The sequence below is a fragment of the Mus pahari genome, chromosome 10 (assembly GCF_900095145.1).
Source record: "Mus pahari chromosome 10, PAHARI_EIJ_v1.1, whole genome shotgun sequence".
Taxonomy (NCBI): domain Eukaryota; kingdom Metazoa; phylum Chordata; class Mammalia; order Rodentia; family Muridae; genus Mus; species Mus pahari.
In genome coordinates, this window is record NC_034599.1 from 65,041,932 (window position 1) to 65,067,525 (window position 25,594).

The 25,594-nt window shown below is 47.2% G+C and overlaps 1 protein-coding gene across 2 annotated transcripts in view; it reads right to left on the reverse strand.

Moving 5' to 3' along the window:
* The window catches only part of Fam81a (family with sequence similarity 81 member A), a 52,447-nt gene extending 27,103 nt beyond the window's left edge, over positions 1 to 25,344 (reverse strand). The window contains exons 1-3 of one of the 2 annotated variants that reach the window (XM_029543790.1): positions 25,122 to 25,344; positions 8,612 to 8,708; positions 7,250 to 7,523 (exon numbers count right to left, since the gene is read on the reverse strand). In XM_029543790.1, coding sequence (XP_029399650.1) covers positions 7,250 to 7,523; positions 8,612 to 8,622 — 285 coding nt within the window. In that variant the 5' untranslated portion in view covers positions 8,623 to 8,708; positions 25,122 to 25,344. Of the gene's footprint in view, positions 1 to 7,249; positions 7,524 to 8,611; positions 8,709 to 24,365; positions 24,611 to 25,121 lie in introns of those variants that run through there. The other variant, XM_021207431.2, reaches the window with a different exon arrangement.
* Between the last annotated feature and the right edge of the window lie 250 nt (positions 25,345 to 25,594).

Sequence of the window (25,594 nt, forward strand, 5' to 3'; positions counted from 1 at the left end):
CCCCCCCCCCCCCCCCCCCGGCTAGCTTCAGTTTTATAACATTAAAAAATTACCTACAGTCATGATTCCTAACAGAACAATATCCAGTAAAATTTTAGATTGAACTGAAAAACATGTATAAAACATTAATAATAATAATTTAAAAAAAAAAAGAGCCAAGCAATTTACAGAAGAAACTCAGTAAGAATCTAGCTCTCTGGCACAAATACGCCTACCACATCTTTGCATACAACCTGAATGCATCAATGTCTCTTCATCTTAAATATGCAACTATCATCTTTTCTTACTACCATTATCTTATGTAATAATAACTCAACTCTTTCAAAAAGATTTTTAAATTTTTTATTATGTGTGTGGGGGCACAGGTGCGTGTGTGCAGGTATTTGTAGGTGTTTGTGTGTGCAGGTGTGTGTGTGTGTGTGTGCGCGCGCGCACACGCAGGTTTATGTGTGTGAGTGCATGCATGTGCCCAGGAGCTGGAATTATAGGCAGTTGTAAGCCACCTCACGTGGATGCTGGGATCTGAGCTCTGATCCTTATGATCGAGCACCAAGTGCTCTTAAGTATTGAGCCATCTTTCCAGCCACCCTATTTTATATTGCTGATGAACAGAGAGTTCTATCATTGTGTCCTCCTATAATTCATTTGTTGAAATTCTAACCTCCAACGCTAGGAGGAGGTCTTTGGAATATAATTGGCTATAGGGATAAGAATCCTCATGCGTAGGGTTCCTAGAAAGGCCTGGGTTCCATGTGTAGCAGTGTACTAATACAACAACAGGCGGCTGGGAGGTAGCGGTCTGGTACAAATATGCCAAACATATCAGACATGAGTGTGTTCCCTCACACTGCACACACACATGACATGGTGGTGCACACCTGTTACACCAGCAACTCAGGAGGAGATAGCAGAAGGATCAGGAGCTCAAGTTGTCATGGGCTATAGATCAAGTTTGAGACTAGCATGGATTACATGATTGCATGACCAAAAATAAATAGTAAATAAATAAATAAACAAATAAAAAAGAGCCTGCTTCTGCTATCTCCCATGATGGCAGGAAGCAGGGCCAGTGAATGTATAGGTGTGTGTGTGCAGGTGTGTGTATCTGTGTGCAGGTGTGCAAATGCATGTGCAGGTGCAGGTACAGGTACATGAAGATGCCCAGGAGTTTGAACCTCCTACTCTCTAGTACAGCTGGTAATAAATCTCTGCTATTTGAGCCTGTGGTAATTTGTCATAGCAGCTCAAACTGACTAATACAGCCATGTTTTCTGTTTTGTTTTGTTTTGTCTTGAGGAAGTTTGGCTATACTGCAGCGTTTTGAATGTCTCGTCAAGCTTCTTCATTTTGGATGTGTTTGGGCAGACGTGCTCAGGTTTAAAATATATCCAAATCCATATAACTGACATTGCACAGTGGAATCTTAGGTTTCTAAATTTCCTTGCTGTTACTTCTACATGAATTATTACCAGTGACAAGAGAGTAAACATTCAGATACCCAAAGTAAATTCTCTGCCCAAATTAGATTTTATGCAGTTTCCCACCTCTACAACAGAAATCATCTTTTCATTTGCAAAATTTGTATACTCTAAAAAATGCATGGGAATGGAAAAGAAGAGTGCTGTCTGGTTGAAGCCAGAAACATCATTTCATAAAATGTTTTTCAGATGTTATAGAAAACAAACTGTGATTTCAAATTCACTACACTGTTGAACTGAGCCTTTGTTTTTGCTTTTGTTTTGTTTGTTTGTTTGTTTGTTTTTGTTCTTGAGATAGGGTCTCATGTAACCAAAGCCTACTTTAAACTTGCTATATAGTCAAGGATGACCTTGAACTCCTGATTTTTCCTGCCTCTGCCTCTCAGGGGCTAGGATTCTAGGTGTACACCAGCACACCCGTTTCTGTTGTATTGGAGACCCAACTCTGAGCTTCCTACACACTAGGCTGGCTCTCTATCGACTGAGCTACATCCCCAGCCCTTAGAACTCTGAATTTACAAAACTAAGGCTGACGTGTTACCCTCTGGGTGGTGCAGGCAGTACTTGGGAGATGGAGACTGGAGGACCACAAGTGTAAGGTCATTCTCTGCTATCTAGCTACTTCAAGGCCAACCTGGGTTACAGGAGATGGTGTGTTAAATACAAACAGACAAAGTAAAAGTTCAGGGTTCGAGATGAGCTCCCAAGGGGCAAAATGGAAAAGGGAAAGGAGCACACTGGGGAGTGGGGATGGTTTCAGTCTCAGCACTCCTGATGATGAGCTTCCGAGTGTGGGTCACTGAAAGGGAGGCCCACTGACTGCATCTGCAGCAACCAGACACCTGACTTCCCTCCACACTGAGCATCTCTGCTCATTGCCTACGCCTTGTTCTGGGCTAGATAAGGGTGTCCCCTCCCAAATCCGTGTTGAAGCTCAGTCCTCGTCCTGGCCACGGGGAGCAGACTCAGTTTCAAGGACAGAACTTTCTTTTTTTTCTTTTTCTTTTCTTTTTTTTTTTTGGTTTTTCGAGACAGGGTTTCTCTGTGTAGCCCTGGCTGTCCTGGAACTCACTCTGTAGACCATGCTGGCCTTGAACTCAGAAATCCACCTGCCCCTGCCTCCCGAGTGCTGGGATTAAAGGCATGCACCACCACGCCCGGCCAGAACTTTCAAGAATGGATTCTGGACCTTTTTAAAAGGACCTGTGGAAACTGGGGGACAGTTCAGTCACTGAAGTATTTGTTTAAAAAGTGAGGACTTAAAGTTGGTCTCCAGAATCCATTTAAAAAAAAAAAAAAAAAATCTGGGCATGGCAGTTGAGTAGTTGTCATCCCAACACTGGGGAGATAGGGACAAAAGGAATCCGGGGGTTCACTGGGCATTCCACCTACCCTGCTTGGGGAGCACTAGGTCAGTAAGAGACTCTCGGAAGAAAAACAAAGAGGTATGGAGCTTGAGGGATAACAAGAATGACCACCTGAGGCGTCTTTTGGCCCCATATGCTCTCATGCCCACCTACACACAAATGCATTTCCACAAGTGCACACACACATTAAATAAAGTCCTAGTCATTGTAAGTTGACCGCTCTCCAGTACTTTACTACAGCAGCACAAAGGGACTCAGACAGCCTTCCCAGCTGCCCCCCAACACGGCTTCAACAATAGGAAGATGAACAGAACAAGCTTTTACCTGTTCTACTTAGAAAATGCCTTACCTCACGTCTCCCCATTTACCAACTCGAAAATCTACGCGTTTGTCAAAGAGCACAGCAGAGAGCCTCTGCAACCTTGGGTTAGTTAGTAATCAGACAGGCTTTAGGTCACCCCACTAAAAGCATAAACCATAGAAGAGAAAGACAAGGTGAGGCGGACTTCACTAACATTAACATGCAGGCTGGAGAGGAAGCTCAATGGGAGAAGGCATTGCCTAGCATATGCAACGCTGTATGTGATCTCTCCCATACATAGAGAGTGTGGGGCCAGCCGAGGGAGGGAGGGAAGGAGGGAGGGAGGGAGGGAGGGAGGAAGGGAGGAAGCACATACATGAAAGACTGCTTAAGGTTGGGAGCGGGCTACCGGTTCCCATGAATTTGGAGAAGGGATAATGGCAGTGTTCTAAAATTAGATAGTGTTAATGGTTGTGCAATCTTATACATTTACTAAAACTCATTTAATTTGTATACTGGTAGGTGGATTTTTGTGGTAAAAAAATTATACTTCAATAAAGCTATTTTCTTTTAAAAAAAATTCGAATCCAGAGTCTGGGAGATGTAATTCAATTAGCTCATGCTGACCTAGCATGCACAAAGCCCCAGGCTCATTTGGTGCTACATAAACAGGGTGTGGTGGTACACACCTGCAGTCCCAGTACACAGAGGATAGAGGCAGAAAGACCAATCCTAGGTTCCAAGAACTTCAGGGCCAGCCTAGGCCCCATGAGAGCTTGACTCCAAACAAATAAGCAAAAACAGAAATCTGGCTAGAGGAGCATGATTAAACATGACCCCCAAGAGGAAACAAAGGGGTTCCCCGTCTGTCTACCTACTTCTTATTCACATTGCTGAAAGCTGCATGTGAAAGACACTGACCTAGTGTGGACATGGAAGCCCAGGCCGTGCCTAATGTGTCACACTTAAGCTTTCTGAACTAAATTATATGGGCCCTGCAGTTAATTAATTCAAAATTAGAAATAAATGTGCAAATTCTAAGGCTAGACCATCTTGGCCTCGTCTGAGTTCCATGTCACAGCAAATAAAGGAGTGTGAAAAAGCCATTCAAAGGCCTAAGCCGCCTGAACAATACAGCAGATATACAGTCATTTCAGCCCAGAGATGTTTCCTCTGAAGTAGCCAGGGCTGATCTGGTCACAGAGGAACTAACTGTCTTCAGAGGCGTGAAAGAGTTTACAGGAAAACTTTTTGTCTAGTTCTCCACTGAGAGCCAACAAAACAAAGTGATTTAATAATCAGCAAGGTAAATTTAGAACAAACACAAACAGCACTGACAGTAACTGCCATCCAATACTGCAGTAAGTTTAATATAACTCTGCTATTCCTGCAAGCAGTTTCCTTGGTGATCATTAAGGATAGACGAGGCAGGGCTGGCAGGATGGCTCAGCAGGTAAAGGTGCTTGCCACTAAGTCAAGGTTGATAACTTGAGTTCAAGCCCCAGGTCTCACATGGTGGAGGAGCAAAACTGACTCCTGCAAGTGCTCTCTGACCACCATACATACATCACGGGTACATGCATTCATACATGTGAACACACACACACACACACACAAATAAAAGCTATAACTTTTTTAAAAAGTAGAAATAAAAGACAAGGCAATGCATTCTTTTTTTTTTTTTTTAAGATTTATTTTTAGCTTATGTGTAGAAGTATTTTGCCTGAATGTGCACTTGCATGCCTGGTGTCTGAGGAGGCCAGAGTCCCTGAACCCCTGAAACTGGAGGTTCTAGAGGTTGTGAGCCGCCATGTGGGTGCCGAGACGCAAACCCAGGTCCTCTGCAAGAGCAGCAAGTGCTTCTAACTGCTGAGCCATCGCGCCAGCCCTGTGATGCACAGTCTTAATCCCAGAACTTGGAAACAGGGAGATCAGGAGTTCAAGGATAGCCTTGGCTACATAGTGAGTTTGAGGCCAGCCTGGGACATATTAGACCCTGTCCTAAAGTAAATCTGGGGTGGAGGGTGTATCTCAATGACGGAGTGCTTTTCCAGCATGCACCAAAGCCTAGCTTGGGTTCCCCAAACCCCACGAAACCATGCAGAGTATAATCCAGCACTTGAGCGAGAGAAAGAGAAGTATAAGGAGGTTAAGGTAATCCCTGGTTACATAGAGGTCAAGGCCAGCCTGGGCTATATCACTGAAAATACCTAGTAATAATAGACAAGGGCTGGTGAGTTGGCTCAGTGGGTAAGAGCACCCGACTGCTCTTCCGAAGGTCCAAAGTTCAAATCCCAGCAACCACAAGCTGGCTCATAACCATCCGTAACAAGATCTGACGTCCTCTTCTGGGGTGTCTGAAGACAGCTACAGTGTACTTACATATAATAATAGACAAGATAGGCAGCTCCCATCTACTGCCAAAGACCTGAAGTTCCAGCATTTGTGAGACAGAGGCAGGAAGACTAATACAAGTTGCAAATTCAAAGTCAGCCTAGGCTACACGGCGAGCTTACATCACAAAAGGGAGGAAGGGCTGGAGAGATATTCGGTTGGTTAAGTGACTGCTGTGCAGACTGCTGAGCTGGGCTTGGGTCCCCGGCATCCACGTAAGAGCCAAGTATGTAAGTATGTACCTGTAATCCCAAAGCTGGGAGACAGAGACAGACAGATTTCCGAGGCTTGCTGACGAGAGTCAATCTAGCCCCAAAAGGTCAGTTTCAGAGTCAGTAAGAGACCCTGTCCCAAAAAATAGGGCGGAGTGAAGTGGGAAATTCTGGTTTTGCTAAAGACTCAGTTGTGTCATGTGACGTTTTTCTGGAAACTGTCTTACGAGAGGATGCTTTGCTGAAGCAGACGTGTGAGAGGATGTTTCACTAAGAACAGATATGTGGTGTTTTTCTGGAACCTGTCTGGTGAAAGAGCATGTGATGTTTGTCTGGAGTGAACGCCTGAGAAGACACGTGATATTTGGAAAGAGTAATAAGCATAACCCAACAGACAACGGATGATGCTCTTGCACTGGTTCACTTTGCAACTCTTTGCTGATCTCCATTGGACTTTGCGAACGCTGGTCTTTGCTGACGACCCTCTGGCATTGGTTTGACTTACTTTCTTCACCGATCTTAGCTTGCCGTGACTTCATGCAGAGAAAAGCACCGGAGAACTTCTGGTGGTATTCTGGCTGCTTCTTGCTGCTTCTGTCTCTTGGTTTCTTCTGGATCGAGCTGTTGCTAGTGGAGTGTTTGCTAGTGGACTGGATTGCTGACATTGAAGATTGGAATTGCCCCAAAGAACTATTTCTAAACAGGTCCACAAACCCCACTTCTTATTAACCTTTCTTTTCTCCTACCTCTGGTGGGTGATGGGCTAGATGGGAGGTTGAAGCCTTTAAGAACCCTTATGAAAGTAGATTTTGAAAAATATATATATAAGCCTATAGTGTTGTGATAGATAGTTTAATTGTCTACTTGGCACAACCTAGAATCACAGGAGAAGATTCTCAGTGAGGGACTGTCTACATTGGGTTGGCCTGTGGGCATGTCTGTGTGTGTGTGTGTGTGTGTGTGTGTGTGTGTGTGTGTGTGTGTGTGTAGGGGTGGTGTTTTAAGTTAATTGATGTGGGAAGAGCCAATCCACCATGGGTGGTTGTGAAATAATGGAGAAATCAGGCTGACTGGCAAGCAAATCAGCATACATCAATTCATTTCTCTTTGCTCTTGTCTGTGGAAGTGATGTGATGGGCTGCTTGAAGCTCCTGCCTTACCTTCCCCACAACAATGGACAGTAACCTGGAATCGTAAGCTAAAATAAAACCCTTTGTTCCCTAAGATGCTTTCTGTTGGGGTATTGTATCACAGCGATAGAAATGACGTTAGGACAGGTAGCAAGTGGCAGAGGAGGAGACCCAAGGTTAACTCTGCTCATGCATGAGTTGGTGAGTACACACGCGAGTTCACGCACGCGTACAGCCACGAGCATGCACACTCAAAAGCACGCACAGAGGACCGTGTGACAGCTGGGACTCAGACTTGGGCAACCTTACACGGCCCAGGTCTTGGGAGATGAGCATGGCATGATCCACTGGCCTGCACACCCCTTACCTCAATATCCCGATTCAGTTGCTTCACAATGGCGGTCATGTTTCTGATATGCTCTTCCAAGAACAGCCTGGCTAAACGGTCACCTCCCCCTTTATTCTGCATCTTCTGCAAGCTGCTGACGATGTCATCTTTGATGCGGAAGGCATGCTCCACCAGTGCTGCTGTGGTTTTCTCATGACAGAGGATCCTGTCTTCCAGCTGCTCCACCAGACTCACAGAAGAGTAGGGCGCCATGGTCAAGGACTGGCTGTGTCGGGGCATGGTCTTCACTCGCCTGCAGAAGGGAGTCACATGGTTGGAAGATGCTGGGGAGAGAAGATAATCTTCCAAGCCAGATTTAAGACTCCCCAAAGAAGGAAGTACAAAATGTCTGTCGGCACAAACTAAACGGGATTCGAGGGAAAGTTTCTACCCGAAAGAATTTTCTTTGAGAGCTAGACAGGATTTTAAGGTGATTCTGCCCATGGAATTAAGTGGGCTGCTGGAAGGCTCTGTGATCCCCAAGAAGCAGGAGGCTGGAAGAATGGACATGGCTCCCACGTATTAACTGTGATGACCAGATCAAGCTGACCCCAGAGTCCTGCTGCCATAGCTCCCCTGTATTAGCTGTGATAACCAGATCAAGCTGACCCCAGAGTCCTACTGCCATAGCTCCCCTGTATTAGCTGTGATAGCCAGATCAAGCTGACCCCAGAGGCCTGCTGCTTCCCTCTCCCTTCCCCTAAAGCACTGATTATTAACCCCAATGCCTACAGGGGCCAGGCAGTATCAGAAACGATAGCCAAGCACCACACAGAGGGCTAGGCACTATGGAGAGCTAATATGTCCCCTGCCTGGGGTACCATGATTTTGTTCCACACATAAAAAGACCATCTGGAAATGAGGTCTGGTTTTGGTGTTGCTTGGGTTTTTTGTTGTTTGCTGTCAAAAAAAAAAAAAATGATACTTCAAAATGAGCCAGGAAAATCAGATGTAGCAGTGAGGTCACCTCACTCTTTAAATGATGGCTCATTTAGAAAGAACCTGTGATATGCAGGCTGTGTGATGTGTTTCTGTGAGCGGTATTTCCCCACAGGCATTCAATATGCAACTTCTGATTTCACAGAGCTAATGGGAGCATTCGTCTCGAGCTCCGCAGTGATTTCACTGTCGGCAGGAAGCTCAAGTCTATTGCAGGGCCACCGTGGAACCTCTCCCTTTAGGGTCATGAAGTGGTGGTCTACAGGAGTCATGAGGGGGGACACAAGAATGCTCTTCTTGTCCTTAAAAAAAATGACCCTTTACAATGTAAAGGTCACAAGACGTCATCTTTCATGATCTTTACACCCTCTAGAAACCCTCGTGGGATTTGAAAAATTATACCTTAGATGCATATTTTCCAGATAGTATACCCTTCCTGGTTGACAAGAGAAGGAAGTACGGTATCCTCTTGGGCCATTTTCTTCTTAATAATTCACATCTGTTGGGAAAAAAAAAACACAGTAAGTGCTAAATTATTGGACAGTTTATACTTAGAACTTAAAAAATCACCTCAAACTCTGCTTATTTAAGCTACCAGGAGGCTCACACGTTGTGTGGAAAGACTGTAAGTGCTTTTGATTTTACACATGAAATAAAGAGCAACTGCTTCCCAGGAAGGAGGAGAGAGCCTGGAAAACCTAAATGCTACTGGAATGAACCCTGCCAATCCTTACCAGACCGAGCACCAGCCATCGCCAAATGGAGGTTCCAGAAGTTTCCTCTTTCTCCATCTACTTCTTGAGCCTGAAAACTACTTTTCCAGAGGCAAGACCCTCACCTCACGTCTCCTGAAATCCGGGGGCTAGCACCCAGCTCTTCCCACATGCTCTGCCCCCACCCAGGGACACCCTCCCCCCCCAGTTCCCAAAGCAATTCCCTTAATAGATTTCATTCTTGTACTTCTCTGTAGAAATTTTCAATAAGCCACCTTAGCCAATCTGATCTGGGTGAGCAATTATCTTGTGCTTCTAAATAGATCGAAAATAAAAATACTGTATGTTTAATGGAAGCTGATTTCTACCCACCAAGGGAATGGCATGGATGTGCTTGATTTAAAATACTTTATTATAAAACATACCCATTCATACCAAATCTTACATATGCACAATATGTGGCTGTCACAACTCATCAGAAAACTGAAATTTTAAAAAGATTTTAGAACTTATGTCTCTCAAGCCTGTGGTTAATTGGTTTAAAACAATGAGTGCCTGGTACCCACAAGCTGATTCTGTAATTAGTCCCACTCCGACACTGGATCGAGAAAGCATTTCTGATTGACACCATTGTTTTGGCATCAATTCTCCGGTGTTTTATTTTTAGACTTTCAAACTGTGAACATTTCACTTTCCCAGACAAAGAACTTTAAAATTTAAACAAATTACATTTAAAGAAAAAAAAAAAAGTAACTCATGTCAAACAAACTATGATATCCAACCAGTACTTAGGTGTCAACGTTAAAAACTTTTACCGTTTGGACAAAACAGAAGTAAGCCCATGTGGAAGTTTGGAATCATAGGACATTTATACTTTTAAGGTTATGTGACACATCTGTGAGATTTTCATTAGTGAAATAGCCCAACTTAAAACTCATTTGGCGTCTATTAGGAGCTATCACATATGTCTGGCATCCCCATCAGAACTGCGGGCAGTGAAGAGATTATCAGTACAAATGACCAAATGTAGATGTTCACCATCCCTCCACAGCTGACACCACCCGCATGCCTGAGCTGCAGAAATCTCAACCAGACGGACTTTGGGAAGGAAGAGAGGCCACTCCTGACTATGAGACAGCCTCAACTCTTCCCATTATCTGCCACTGACCCCATGATATAAAATTCCCTATGGCGTGAGTTCATAACACACACCAACATATGCTTGAGGCCGGTGACCTTCCATGAATGCTTCAAGAATCTGTTCATCTGTCTAGTCACCTGGTTGGTTTGCACCAGGACTCTTTGTGACAATAGTGAAAGGGATCTCTACTGTCACTAAGTAAGAGGCTGGTAACAAATCACCAGATAAAGTCCCTTCCCAGGTGGTGGCTCCAGATCTTCCCGTTGTCAGCTCCAGGGAACCTCCCTGGCCCCCCACTCATTAACTGGTCAGATCCTTGACACAGTGGCTCTACAGCGTCATCAGATAGGTCAGGGTCATCTGCTGCTCTGACTGTGTCATAACTCCCTGAGGTTAGCCTTTATTTGGGGGAAGTTTTGTTTGTTTGTTTGTTTGTTTGTTTGTTCGTTTGTTGAGTTGAGGTTTTACCAGTCTTGGAAACAAATAGCCTTAGCCACTGGGCTACCCAGCCAACCCTCTTAACTTTGTAGTATTAAAGATCCTGAGACGTTTCCATTCTTTCTACCACTGCCCCAATGCTATGCCTGCTTGTCCTCCAGCTCAATATGGTGAAAAGCCATCCCAACCTGGCCGAGCACAGATGCCTAGGACAGGAGACCCAAGAGCAAACTAGCCCCCATCCTGCACAGGGCAACACTTTCCTGTTCCCTTTCCTATTTGACCCCAAAGGTACTCGTCTCCACACCGACTTGAACAGACTTGAGGCTACTTTGGGTTTTGTTTTATTGCTTTTTTTTTTTTAAAGACAGCTTCATGTAGCCCAAACTAGCCTTGACTTCACTATGTAGCCATGCATGACCTTGAACTTGTGATTCCCCTTGCCTCTGGGTGCTGACCCTACGGATACTCACTACCACGCCTGGTTTACACAGAACACGGGAATCCAACTTAGGGTTTTGTTATTCCAGGCAATCATTCTGCCAACTGAGCTACACCCCTCGGCCCCAGTTTAAGACTACTTTTAAATGCTGTCTGTCTTTTCTTTCTCTCACACCCTACTCTGCTTCCCCTGTGCTAGATTTGCCTCAGTGATGTGAATGGTCAGTACCTGGCTATTACCACTTTTAATGAGGGAAGGCCTGTGTAACTCAAGCCAAGATGCCTAATTGCCAAAGCCAGCACATCCAGCTTGACCAGACCAAGGAAAGACCACTATAAACAGCCATAGTTGTCCATGTTCCCAGAGGTCCACAGACAACAGACTAGAACAAGAAATAAGGCCTGGCTCCTTCTTTGTAGTCAGCTTATCTGCCCCATCCCAAGATCAGAAGTTTGAAAACCAGGTGAGCCATTCCTGGAGAGAAAAAAAATCCTGGTTCAACATATTCAAGAACGGAGGTGGCATTAAGGCTGGGAGGTGGACCCGTATATGGTCTGTGAGGCTTACGTGTCCTCACATTCAAGACACACAGCTTTACCTATACCTGGGCCATGGCAGGTCCCTTGCATTCACTAATCACACCCCGACAGTGCCTAGATCTTACGTCACCCCCAGAAACTCAAAGAGCAGGATAAAGGCTTGTTGTGACAGTAATTTTGTTGGCTTCCTTGTTTGACATGAGATCTCTCAATTTAGTCCGAGGTGGCAAACAATATGCTATGGAGACCAGGGTGGCCTCGAACTCTCAATCTCCCTGTTTGACTGAGTGCTGGAATGACAGGTGTGCACCCCGCCCCCTCCCCCGTGCCCTGTTCTATAGTACATTTTAAAAACAGTAGAGAGATAGCTGTCAAAATGTAACCAATAGCATTAAGCACATTTTTATTCTGTTCTCATCTTCGAAATACTTTAATAAGCATGTTATCGTCACAATTACAAAAATTCGAACAAGCACGTCTCGAATCAATGAACCCACCAGCAGTAGCAAGCGTAGAAACTGCTCACCTTAGGCTGTAAGAACGGAGAAGCAAGCCTCGTTCTGGGTTTAGAAGACAATATGACTCAATTAGAACGACATGTTGTCAGTGTTACCTTCGCACTCTCCTGAGGGCACATTATGAGAACCTGGGCCTGGTACTGCAATTACAGTCACAGCTGTGGCTGTGGCCTGGATTACCTGCCCATGGGGACTTGGGCATATGGCAAAGACATAGCAGCTCTGAGGTGCCACCCACAGCATTTTAAAAGCCCCCCATCCCACTGGGGGTGATGAGCTTATAAGGTCCCAGGCAGGCATTTCCAGTGCCCCCCTATCAAATGGCTTTGAATCCACTGGGCAAGACTGGCCCTCTTTACCTCCATTCTATTCCATTCACAACGGGGACGCCCTTGCACTAGACAGGTGAGAGAGGACCTCTGTTTGATTCACAAAACTGAGTTTCGGAGGGCTTGGGGATATAGCTCAGTTGGTAGAATGTTTGCCAAGCATGCAGAAGCTCTGGATCTCACCCCTAGCACAGCAAAACCCAGAGTGGTAGGGTGCACCGACTAGCCTAGCGCCGAGGTGGAGGAAAGGGAATCAGGAGTTCTAGGTCATCCTGGACTACGCACTGAGTTCAAAGCCAACCTAAGGGTACACAAGACCCAATCTCAAATAAAGGGGCAGGGGTTGGAGAGAAGGCTCGGCAGTGAAAAAGCATTTGTTGCTCTTGTGGAAGGCCTAGTTTCAGTTCCCAGCATCTGCATAGGAACTCAAAACCATCCGTAACTCCAGTTCCTGGAAATCCAACCCCTTTTGATGAACCAGGCCATGAATGCAGTGTGCACACATACACACCTGCAGGTTGAACATCAGATACATAACATGAAATTTTTAAATCTAAAATAAATACATTTTTTAAAGGAGATTTAGAATGTTTAAAATATTTCCTGGCCTTGCAAGCAACAGTGAGTGGCCTCTGTCAGGTCAGGTGGATTCACAAACAACCGCCCCCCCCCCCCAGAGTGCAAGAAACAGTTGGTGGTTGCTGCGTTAGCCCACTCACCAGGGCTCGGAGTGATACCAGTGTTTTGAGGAGAATCCCTGCAAAAAAACAGATCAGCTCTGTTCCCATCTATTAATAACAGCTATTTTGAAATGCTATTTGAGTCTCTATTGTTTATTCGAACTGTTTGCGGATGGTGTCTTTCTGACTGAGGGGCTGTAGGGCAGCAGGAACTGCATCCTATAGGAATCTGTAGCTCTCAGGAGGCCGGTATCATTCCTCCTCGCAGATGCTCACAAATATGGGTTCATCTGCTGTTTTATTTCTCTAATGGGGAGAGGCCAGGCTTTTTAATTACTGAGGTGTTTGTGGTGATCTAAATAAGAATGGCCCCATCGGCTCATGTTTGAATGATTAGTCACCAGAGAGTGACCCTATTTGAGAAGGATTAGGAGATGTGGCCTTGCTGGAGGACATATTTCACTGGGGTTGGGCCTTGAGGTTTTATCTGTTTATTTTTATGATTTATTTCTTTTTATTTTATGTGCACTGATGTTTTACCTGCAAGGATGTCTGTATGAGAGTGTCAGATCCCCTGGAACTGGAGCTACAGACAGATGTGAGCCGTCATATGGGTGTTGGGAATTGAACCCGAGTGCTCTGGAAGAACAGCCTTTAAGGTTTTAAAAGCCAAGCCAAACCCAATCTCTCTTTCTCTCTCTCTTTCCCTCTCTGTCTCTCTCTGTGTCTCTGTCTCTCTTTTCCTGTCTCTGTGTGTGTGTGTGTGTGTGTGTGTGTGTCTGTCTGTCTGTCTGTCTGTCTGTCTGTCTGTCTCTGACAGAGTGTCTGTCTGTCTGTCTATCTGTCTCTGGCAGAATGTAGCTCTTAACTGCTTCTCGAGCACCACACCATGCTTCCTGCCTCTATGATAATGGATTAAGGCCCTGAAACTGTAAACAAGCCCTCAATTAAATGTTATCCTTTATAAGAGTTGTCTTGGTCATGGTGACTAAGATAGTACTCTACCCAAGTGGCATATCAGTGGCTGACTCAAGATGCCCCTCCAGCTTGAGTGTGGTAGCAGCCTTCAGGTCACCTTGTAGGAAACCCATGCACTCTTGCAAGTGCTCAGCCCAAAGAAATGTCTTAATATTACTTTTCCCAACAGCTATATTTGGTGACTTTTCTTTCTAGCATTAGCGAAGACACATTACCAAATGTTAAAAAGGGAGTCTGCCAAGTGCAACAGCAAGAGCAGAAAAAATATTATTAAAATTGGGTATAAACTCTCTACCTACACCCTCTCTGCAACAGGGTTCACCCACAAGCAGGGAAGGCACGACTTCTGGATCTCGTGCAGGCTGAAGGCTGGGTGTGCGTTTGGGCTTCTACCCTGCCTGACGTTCTAACTGAAAAGCTAAGGGTGTGGGCTTGAAAGAAACCCCCACCTCCAGCCTCATGCCCTTGTCTGGGCACTCAGGGGACACCACTGCCCTTCTCTGCCAGTCCTGGGAACCTCCTTCCCGAGATCCCCCTAGCTGGAAGTGACCACAGCACAGCCCACTGATACTCTTAACTATTTAGAGTAAAGGGGAGGGCTCTTGAGCCCTTCCAGGGATAATTAAAAAAAAAAACAGGGAGAAAAACAATATGAAATAAACAGAGAAACAAGCTCAAGGCACCAGGGGTTTCTGAAAAACATCTTCCCGGTTAAACAATTTTAAGAATTCCATAATTCGAAACGCACCCCCACACATTCTCTCCCACACAAACACTCTCTTTATTAAGCCACATTCAAGCCGCAGGATCTCTGCTTTCCCTGCCCTCCTACAGCGGCTTCATCCACACAGGGTGTCATCACCACAAGCCACCAGGGGCTGGGAGCTGGCTGCCACTCAGCAGGGAAGACCTCCCCGCACCCAGAGGGAGGCTCCCATGGGACCCAGTCACCTCCATGCCCACCTCCCTAGAAGCTAAGAGCTTCAGGAGACGCACAAGCTTTCATTCCAGAGATCTGATGCTTCTCGTGCTGTACATTCTCAACCACTTTCCTGGTGTAACAGAAAGAGGTAACTATCTTGCTAGATTTGATTCTTTTTATTTTCTCACCAGTAACTACATTTCTAACAGGTCAAAGGGGCTGAGAGGAGGGAACCAGTAGCTCAGGGGTAGACTGCTTCTCTAGCATGCTTGAGGCTTTGGGTTTAAACTTCAGGACCACAAAGTAAAGATAAGATCTATCAGTTGACTACCGAGCTATGGGAAAGAAACAACAAAAAAAATTGCCCAACAGTAGAAAGCAAACAAGTCTCCCTTTCTCCAAAACTCGTCTGGGGTTCTATTGGAGAGTCTTGAGGAGCCAGGAGAAAGGGAGGTAGGAGAGAGCCTAGACAAAGCCAAGTCAGCTTTGGGCAGAGGAGCTTCCTTCTGCAGCGGTCAGCGGTGAAAGCAGACACTCCTAACTGGTCAAAGCGCCGAGAATAAACGCTTGCCAGAGACACGGTCACAAAAGGGACATCTCGGTACCATCCCCCCGAGACCCAGGCACCATCACCCACAAGTGGTGAGAACACACTCTGGATAAAGTGGGCAGGGGTGTGGAGTGCCCACTTCTGGGTGTGACAGGTCCATTGCATCCACAGCAGAACCTTCAATATCCTCCTCTGGAGGGGATGTGCTCGGGAGACCCTGATCCTCAGAGAGGATCGTTGCTGGGGGAAGAAGTTTCCTGGTAAGGTACCTATGCCACACATGTACATGCCTACGTGGGCATACATACATGCACATGCATACATGTGCAAACACATGCGCGCGCACACACACACACACACACACACAAGAAAGAGTAAGGGTCAAGCCGGGCATGGTGGCACAGCACTTGGGAGGCAGAGGCAGGCGGATTTCTGAGTTCGAGGCCAGCCTGGTCTACAGAGTGAGTTCCAGGACAGCCAGGGATACACAGAAACCCTGTCTCAAAAAGGGAGAGAGAGAGAGAGAGAGAGAGAGAGAGAGAGAGTCATGAAAGCAGAAGTGGGTCTCACTAGAAATAGGGAAAAATCAGCAGGGGAAGGGAGGTAGATAGCATGATGGGGGAGGGGAATATGATGAAAATATATTGTGTACATGTATGAAAATGTCATAATAAAATGTGGCATTATGTATATAATGTATAATTCTTTTTTAATGATTTATTTGTTTGTTTTGTATGAGTACAGTGTAGCTGTCTTCAGACACATCAGAAGAGGGCATTGGACCCCATTACAGATGGTTGTGAGCCACCATGTGGTTGCTGGGGATTGAACTCAGGACCTCTGGAAGAGTTGAGTCATCTCTCCAGCCCTAGTGTATAATTCGTATATGCTATCAAAACATTTAAACAGAAAGTCATGAAAAGGGGGCCCCACTTCTCTGCCTCCTGATCACGATGGTACAGCTCTCTCTGCCTTGATGAACAGAGAGACCTCAAGGTGTCTCCTGAGCCTCAGGAAGCCCCGATGGCGGCTTGGTGGTTCCAAACCTCGTGATCCTGGACCTGGCCAGAGTCTAAATCTGGGATCTGGCAGAGACGCCATGAGCGTGTGATAACTCTGGGCATCAGTGCCCTTCTTGGTCAGCGTGGAGGATTTGCTCTGGCTACTCAGAGCTCTAATTCTCTGTGAGAAGACAGGCCTGTGGCAGAATTCTCTCAGTGACTGGATCACCTCCAGCGCTGTCTGAACACAAGACTTCCCCGCTTTTCTACACCAGCCAGGCCAGTGAGTCTGAACTTTTCCTTAAACTTCGCTGATTTCCAACTAAAGAAAAGGGAAACTCCACCCAAGAAGTCAAAAGCTAAAACCATCCGTGGAGAGGAAGGAAGAAGTCCAAGTTACTCACAGAAGGAACCAGCTAGCAGTCAGAGGGAGGGAAGGAAGGAGAGGCAATGGATGATGACTGAGAGGAAGATGGTGGGAGACAAAGAGCCGAGAGGGCGTGGGAGGAGCAGGCAATGAAGAAACAGGTGTCTCGGAGTCCGTGGAGGAAACGGGGGAAGAATTCCTTCTCTCTCACATTCAGCTGCTCACTTGGGGTGTGAAGAACCACACGGGCCACTTTTAATATGCTGTTAAGTTTCTCCACACACTTCTTCCCCAGCCATACGTGCTCATTGTCCTCAGGGGAAACCATCTATTTCACTGACAGCATGGAGATATCTTGCCGAGGTCTGGGGAAGGTGCTCAGTTGGTAGAGGCCTTGCCTCCATGAGCAAAGCCCTGGACTCTATCCCCTGAGTTACAGAAAAGCAGGCGTGCTAATACACAACGGTGACTAGCACGCGGGTGGTGGGGGATGGAGAATGGAAAAGCAAAGGGCCTCCTGAGCTACATATGAATCTGAAGCCAGCCTGGGTTACAAGAGCGAGAACTGGAGATCCACAGGGCAAGCTCATTGGCTAGACCAGTCAGTCAGTAAGCTCAGACAAGGAGCAGAGTCAGAGCGACCTTGGCGTTCAAGAGCTGACTCCAGAGGAGGATGAGAGCAGAAAGTCCCCTGGATGCACGTAGGGGCAGGAAACGGTGTCCCCACTCAGCCCGACAACAAGCTCAATCCAAGGACAGCCTGCATGCAGCACACCCAGACTGGACCCTTCTTAAGTGTCAAGGTCATCAAAGACAAAACAACTGGGGAGCTGGCTCAGATTAAAGAAGCCAAGAGACAAGTCGCTGAGCCTGAGAAGCAGGAGAATCAAAAGTTCTGCTTCAAACTAGGCTTCACAGTGGACACTGTCAGAATGGGGGATGGGCAGGGGGTAGCCAAAGCCATCAATCCTAAACAGAGGAGCCCGGCGTGGTGGCTCATTCTGGTGATCCCAGGATGTAAGAGGCTAAGGCAGGAGGATTGCTCTGAGTTTTGAGAGCAGCCTGTGATGAGATCTTATCTAGAAGGGGGAGGGGCAGGTAAAGGCATTTGCTGCCAAGCCTGATGGCTCGAGTTTGATCCTTGGACCCTACATGGTGGAAACAGGTGACGTGCAATCAACAAGAGGGAACCTGTGCCTGGTACAGGAACCCAGCTCACACTCCAGGGCTAGTGATAGCATGGATCTTAGAGGACAACCTACAACTTCCACCTTACTGAACCAGCACAACTCCTAACTACATTCTAAATATGTCTCCTTATACCCCCAGATACATGTGGTCCTCACCCCTCATCAAAGAAACTTCTCTTTGAAACAGATGAAGACCAATACAAAAAGCCACAGCCAATCAAGTTGTAGCCTTGTGCAGCCCAGTCCCAAAGGACACATCTACAACCTAAGCTCGGGGAACACGGTGGAAGAGGGGTCAAGAAGGTTAGAAAAGACAGAACTTCGGGGGATTTGCCATGAGATGGTGGTGTCTCCTAGGAATGTCAGAAGCTGCACCCAGAACACCTCACTGACTGCGCACGCATGAGTTGAACAAGGACAGTAACAGACATGTCAAAGAAGGTGGGAAAGCCCATGAGGTCTCACATCTACAGAAAGAACTGCAGGTGACTAAGGAGTGCTGAGAGCGGGAGAAACTGATTTCCTCAGGGAGAAGCACATCAGCTGGCTGTCCAACACCAAGGGGTCAGCTCTGAACATACACATATGTACAAGTAACACTACATAGACTGAAGGGGGTATATTCAGGAATATGAATGTGTATACATATGTATCTGTGCATGTATACACAAATGCATGCACGTGCACACACGCGCGCACACACACATACACACACACACACACTATCAAATGGATTTTTTTTAAACCCTAGATTGGATCCTGACCCCTAAATCAGAGCCTTTTAAAAACAGCTTCCTAGCTGGGCAGTGGTGGCACATACCTTTAATCCTAGCACTTGGGAGGCAGAGGCAGGCGGATTTCTGAGTTCGAGGCCAGCCTGGTCTACAGAGTGAGCTCCAGGACAGCCAGGGCTACACAGAGAAACCCTGTCTCGAAAAAACAAAAAACAAAAAATAATAAAAACAGCTTCCTCTCCATCTGTATAAAGTACTATTAGGACATCTGACTAAATCTGTAGATTAGAGTACACCACTGATTCAAACTTAATTTCCTGATTTTGACAACTGCTGTATTTTAAAATATGTCCCTTTAAAAGAAGGAAATGTGTGCTTAAGTATTTGGGGCAGTACAGGTACATTGCCTCCCTGCTGCTCTGACACGGTACAGGAAAAATTACGAGTTGAACGTGTGCCTATACACACACATCCACAAATAGATGCAAAGAGAGAGTGGGAGAAAGTGCCAGAAAGATAAAACAAGTGTGGATGAAAGTTAATATTTATAGAATGCGGCTGAGAGATCAGAACTTTTCAGCTTATTGTTGAAGCATTTCCGTAAATTTGAATCCGTTTAAGATTAAAAAAAATAATTAAAGGGGAAGGAGATTGTTAGAAAAAGCAGAGTGATAAAACAACCATGTCAGGGTCCTGAGCCAGGCAGAGGTGGGAGCGCACACTGGGCCTGCAGGCCAGGCAGAGGTGGAAGAGAACCGTGCCAGCCAGAACTCCTGTCTCAGCTTTGCCTTGAGTTATCCTGCGCTCCCTCTACATCAGCCTCTCCATCCACAAAGCAAGAACAAGAAGTGTTGGCCTCGCAGAGATGGAGAGACCATGGGCTCCACTGGGGCACAGTTAGGTGGGCTCTGACTTGATCCCTGAAGCTAGGATGGAGAAAAGAGAAGGCCAAGGGGAGAAGAGAGAGGGGGAAAAAACAACTTCAGAACCCCCACAGCTAGGGGCCAGCAAGAAAGGCACCAAGCCGGGCATGAAGACAGACAGAGAGAAGCACAGGAGGGCAGCAGGGCATCGATCAAGGAGAAGGGCACAGGAAAGGCTCAGTTCTGCAGCCAAGCCCCCTCCATGGGAACTGACAGGAGGCAGGCTCCACAGAGAGATAAAGGAAGCGGTCTCAAAGGAGAAAACTCACTGAGCTCAACAGAACAGCTGATCCCCCTTTAAAGCTGTCTCTGCCCTCCCCACTCAACAGTCAATGGCTCCCTGGGGCTATTTCAATTGAGTTTTAAGTTCCTTTAAAATCCACAGAAAATGGAAACTCAGTTCAAGCCAGGTGTGGTAGCACATGCCTATAATCTCAAACCCTTAAGAAGCTGAGCCAGTAGCCAGGGGTGGTGGTGGCGGCGCACGCCTTTAATCCCAGCACTTGGGAGGCAGAGGCAGGTGGATTTCTCAGTTTGAGGCCAGCCTGGTCTACAAAGTGAGTTCCAGGACAGCCAGAGCCACACAGAGAAACCCTGTCTCGAAAAAAACCAAAAAAAAAAAAAGAAGAAGAAAAGAAGAAGAAGAAGAAGAAGAAGAAGAAGAAGAAGAAGAAGAAGAAGAAGAAGAAGAAGAAGAAGAAGAAGAAGAAGAANAAAGAAGAAGAAGAAGAAGAAGAAGAAGAAGAAGAAGAAGAAGAAGAAGAAGAAGAAGAAGAAGAAGAAGAAGAAGAAGAAGAAGAAGAAGAAGCAGCTGAGGCAGGAGGATTGTGAGTTCAAGCACAGCTCAACAATAAGAAAATAAAACTTCAGGTCCTTGGTCACATTAGTCACATTCTGTGAGCTCCTTAACCACACAGTAGCAAGTACCATGACTCCCTTCACTAGAGAAGGTTCTAGTGAACAGAATGGAAACTCTAGCACCATTTCTTACAGAAAAGACGACTTGACTGTATGACAGAATGAGGGTGGGGCCGAGGAGAGAGGGAGCAAAGAAAGTCAAAAGGACAATGACAAACTGACCAACGCGTTCCCAATCCGGGGCACGCAGGACTAGAGTAAGGGAACGAGATGGTAGAATGGATTTAGACTAGACTTAGGACAGACACAGACATTCCTGAATTCCAGACCAAAGCATGGAGAGGTCATGGGGAGTTAGAGAAGGAAATACTTGGAGATTCCCAGGAGGGCACAGCTGGATTTACAGAGGTGGATGCCCAGCGTCTTATCCATCAAAGGGCACTCTCTAAAAGGGAGCCTGGAGTTGAAGGGATAGAAAGTCATGGCAAAGTGGATGCAGGCCGAGTTAGTGAAGAGTACAATTCTCTTGTTTCAGAGAAAAGCCAGCCTTCATGAAATTGGAGCCAGCATCGATTTAGAACAGAACCGGTCCGAAGGCCCTTGTGACTTTCTCCTGGATAACTTGGCAGGCGAGGAGAAGGAAACAGACAATGAGAGTGGTTTTGAGACTGGAGACTGGAATGTAAGAAGTCCAAGTCTGCACACAGTGGCTCACACCTTGAAGCTAAGCACTCTAGAGGCAGAAGCCATCAGATCGTTGGATATGAGGATACCCTGGTCTACATAGTAAGGCTCTGACTCCCCCCCCACACACCTCCCCCCAAATCAACATGTCAAAACCTGTCAAGACAAAGCATTGTGTTTTTCAGCGTTCACAGTTCACACGTGCTGATGGGAGACTTAGAGATGTAGAGTCCTGAAGATGGGCTGAGGCATTACAATGACGCGGATGAAGGAGCTGGAGTATTCCGTGATGGTTAAAGCCAGGCACAGTAGGTAGAAAGATTCAGTGACGTGGGAAGGTTCTAAAAGGTCAATTTTAGAGGTTGAAAGAAAATGCAGGCAGAGCCACAGGGATCAAGGCGGAGCCACAGAGGTAAAGGCGGAGCCATGGGGAGGGGTCAAGGCGGAGCCATGGGGAGGGGACAAGGCAGAGCCATGGGGAGGGGTCAAGAAAAAGCCATGGGGAGGGGGTCAAAGGCGGAGCCACAGGGGTCAAAGCTGAGGCACTGCAAGGCCATTGAGTGGGAGAGTGTCAGCCTAAACCCGAAATCCCCAGCAAAGCTGGCAGAGCAGAGAATGAAGGCAGCTGCTCCTGGGTCGTTGATTATGACTTTTTCCGAGCCTCCAGTGAAGTGGTTTCCCTGCCTGAGTGAGCAGTCACCAGACAGGCTGTTTTCTCCCCCTCCTCCCTCCTCTGTTTGTTTGTTTTTTTATTTATTTCTAGACAAACAAACAAAAAAGACTTTTTTTTTTTTTTTTTAAATTGTGTGTGTCTCCCGGTACCCACTGCCACTTAGAAGAGCCATTCTGTTCTTATACTGTGCTCAGATTCTGAGCCTCAGGCTCAGGTTGTCCATCTTGGTGACAGGTACCTTTCCCTGCTGAGCCATTTTGCTAACCTAAGCCTTGCTTTTTGTTTGTTTGTTCGTTTTATATAAAGGGTTTTGTTTGTTTGTTTGGGGCTTTTTAAGGTCCTACACCACCCCATTCCATATTGATATTTGAGAGACTCTAAATAAACCCTGTCTTTTTCAAAATGTGCAGAGCAATTCTAAAGGGCCACCAGGTCTGGCAAGTACCAAACCAGGACCACAAGAAGATGGGCCTTGAGGAGACAGTACCACATTCTAAGAGTTAATACGTTTGGAGGTGGCACTAAAGAATAAGGGCAAGGTCATCCTGGTTCTGGTGAAAGCATTCCACTCAGAAGGGGTGTTCTGGAGGAAGCGCAGTGCTCACACTCTGGCAGAGAGGAGAATGGGGAGACAGGCTCAGAGACAGGAAATGAAAATACGGAGTGGGCTGCAGGATACACAAGAGGAGACACGGTGGGTTAGCAGCCAGCACCAGGAGGAGAATGAGTCCTTTGCCCAACGAAGGATCTAAGGTCCAGGACTTGTGGTTCTTTGAAGGGGTTGTAGGCTCACAGGCAGAATTCTTGAGCAATGAGGACTTCTGTATCTATATGCTAATGAGATTTCTAATACGTAAACCATTAAAGATTTCTAAGCCCTCAGGTAGGCGAGCTGGCAGAAGCTCACTAACTGGAAACTTGACTTCTCAGCTCACAGTGTTACACAGAGAGAGTCAAATTCCCATGACTATCAAGAGTGTCCTTGAAACACAAAGTCAGAGGCATCTCAACAGTCCAGTGATGGGAATCATGGGGACCTGCTGTGGCCCCTTGGAAGAAAGGGAAGTTTATGGATGGAAAATGGCCTCTGTGTCATTTTTAGTACCAGCCAGTGCTAAAATTGGAAAAAATACCACAGCCTGTAAGTCACCTCTACACACACACACACACACACACACACACACGCACACACAGACACATACAAGCCAAGGCAGATAAAATGTGCATTTCTTAATAAAGAACATTTTTACTCTCAGAAACCTAATTCGTTAATGTTTTCATTACATTTATTCGTTTAGCTTCTGTGCCTTGTATGGGTGTGGAGGTCAGAGAACAACTTGTGGGGGTTGGATTATTCTCTCCTTTCACAATGTGGGTTCCAGAGATCAAACTCTGGTCCTCAAGTCTGATGGCAAAGACCTTTACCCACACGGAGCCATCTTGCTATACCCCTAACCCCCAAACCTCCAAAGAGCAAATGCAAATGTCTGGTCCTAGTTCCAAGAGATTCCCTCTGTAGAGCCAAACCAGTCCAACATTATTTCTGTGAAATAACCTCTAACAGCATACACAGACTTTAAGCTGAGTGCACGCATGCGCGCGCCACACACACACACACACACACACACACACACACACACACACACACGGTTTCTGCACATTGAAGAAATGACTCACTTAATTTGCCACTGCCTGCCACTACTGGGTTTTGATTTTACCTGTTCAGACACAAAGTTTCCTATCAGATCAACTACAGGAAAGAAGTGTTTAGTAGCTTGAGACCTGATTGGGTTCAGGACTTAAGTGCACCGAAGGAATTTTAATCTATGCATTTTAAGGAGCCTTTCTGGACCCCAGACTGTTCCCTCCATAAAATGGTAACATTTCTTGCCACATTGGGAGCCAGCTCATTGGAAACCCCTTGCGGAATAAACACGGTTAAGTCTTGCATACCCGGGGGGTGGGGGTGGGGGGCTTCCTCAGCTCACGGTACCAGCAAAACAGCCTTGTGCTGCAACTGGAAAGAACCAGAGAACCCTTCCTTACAAAGGATGAAAACCAGAGAACCCGCGGGAGCAATGTGGCTAACCCACCCAAGGTCACTCAGCTCCAACTGTGGATGACAGACTTGCCCCTAGTCCTGGCAAACTCTGCACACCCTTGGCTCTCCTCAAACAGTCCCTCGGGGGCCTCTTCTGTCTGCTAGCTTGCAGCCCCCGCGAAGATGCAATGCCACTTGCGCTCTGCGCCTAACTTCAGCCCTGCGCGTCAGCATGCAGTTAACCCTCTCGCGTCCAGAGTGTCACGCGGGGCACGCGAGGCTTCATCCCTCACCCCCTCTCCCCAGCACTATCCCACGCCTATCCATGGAGTGATTGCTCCAAGGTCACATCGACGGTCCCTGCGGGAGCACCCGCTGCTTGGGTCCAGAGGATGCCCGGACATGTGGGGAGGGGAGACACCTCTGAAGACTCACCCGCGCGCGGATCTGGCGCGCCGAGGCTGCCCATGTCGTCGCCGGCGCTCTGGGTGCGGTGGCCGCGAGCGCGGGGCTTTGCGGGGCGAACCCGGCTGCGGGCCCGCGCTCCAATCAGCGCGCGCGCGGCCCGGCCCGGGGTTCGCGGCTCCCCCACCCTGGAAGGGCGCGAGCCGCCGCGCGCCTCCCAGAGCCTCTTCCGGGCGCGTTGCCTGGACGCGGTTGCCGTGGCAGCCCGAGCTGGAGGCTTTCCCCGCGCGCCCGCGCCCAGCCCGCCGGCGCCCCTCCTCCCACCGCGTTCCCACACTCAAAATAGCCTTTCCGCAGCGCCGCGGGTCCCCACCCAGTTCGCTGCAGGGAGTCGGCGGGCGGGGACTTGCTTACAAGAACCTCAGTCCCGTCGTAGGGCGCGTCGACTTGGAGGCAGAGGTAGGTGTAGGGAAAGATGCTTGAATGAGAGCCCAGCCTTCTAGGTCGCTATGTCATCAGTCATTTTCCCGGGAATCCTAGCATCCCTTATGTACCAAGCCTGGTTCCCACAAAAATAGTTAACTGCTTTTCCCACCTCAAACTGGGGAGAAGTTAGGGGTGAGACCACAGTCCGGGAAACAGCTCCTTCCAGCGCCCCACCTGCCCAGGTGATGGAACCCTCCAGGCGACAAGAGTATATGAGGGAATCACCGAGCCTCGCGCAAACGGCCCAAGAGACAAGACCCCTGGAAAAATGTCCGTTTCTCCTCCCAGCCCTCTTCCTACCTTCTGCCTCGCTCCCAGAGAGTTCCAGCTTTGCTCTCCTTCCCATCGGTGTTGGATTCTCAGCAGTATTCACTCACAATTTTGCTTCGTCTCCGTAGGTGGGGTTTAAGCAGAGTGGAGGATCCCACCTTTGCTCACCTCACTGCGTCTGGTTCATAGCTCTTACGTAGAGGCATGGGCTTACCCAGTGTAGGTGCTCCTGTCTGGTGGCTCTCCTCTGCCCCCCAATTCAAAGGAAGCTAGGAAGAACGCAGGCTGTGCAGCTACTTGGGAAAGCTCTGGTCTTGGAATTCTCGATCCTGTAGTTATTTATGTGTCGTCTTGGGTGTTCTGCAATTTACTCGCCTGTAAAGTAATAACTCCCCAACACACACACATACACACACACACATACACACACACACACACACACACACAGAGAGAGAGAGAGAGAGAGAGAGAGAGAGAGAGAGAGAGAGAGAGAGAGAGAGAGC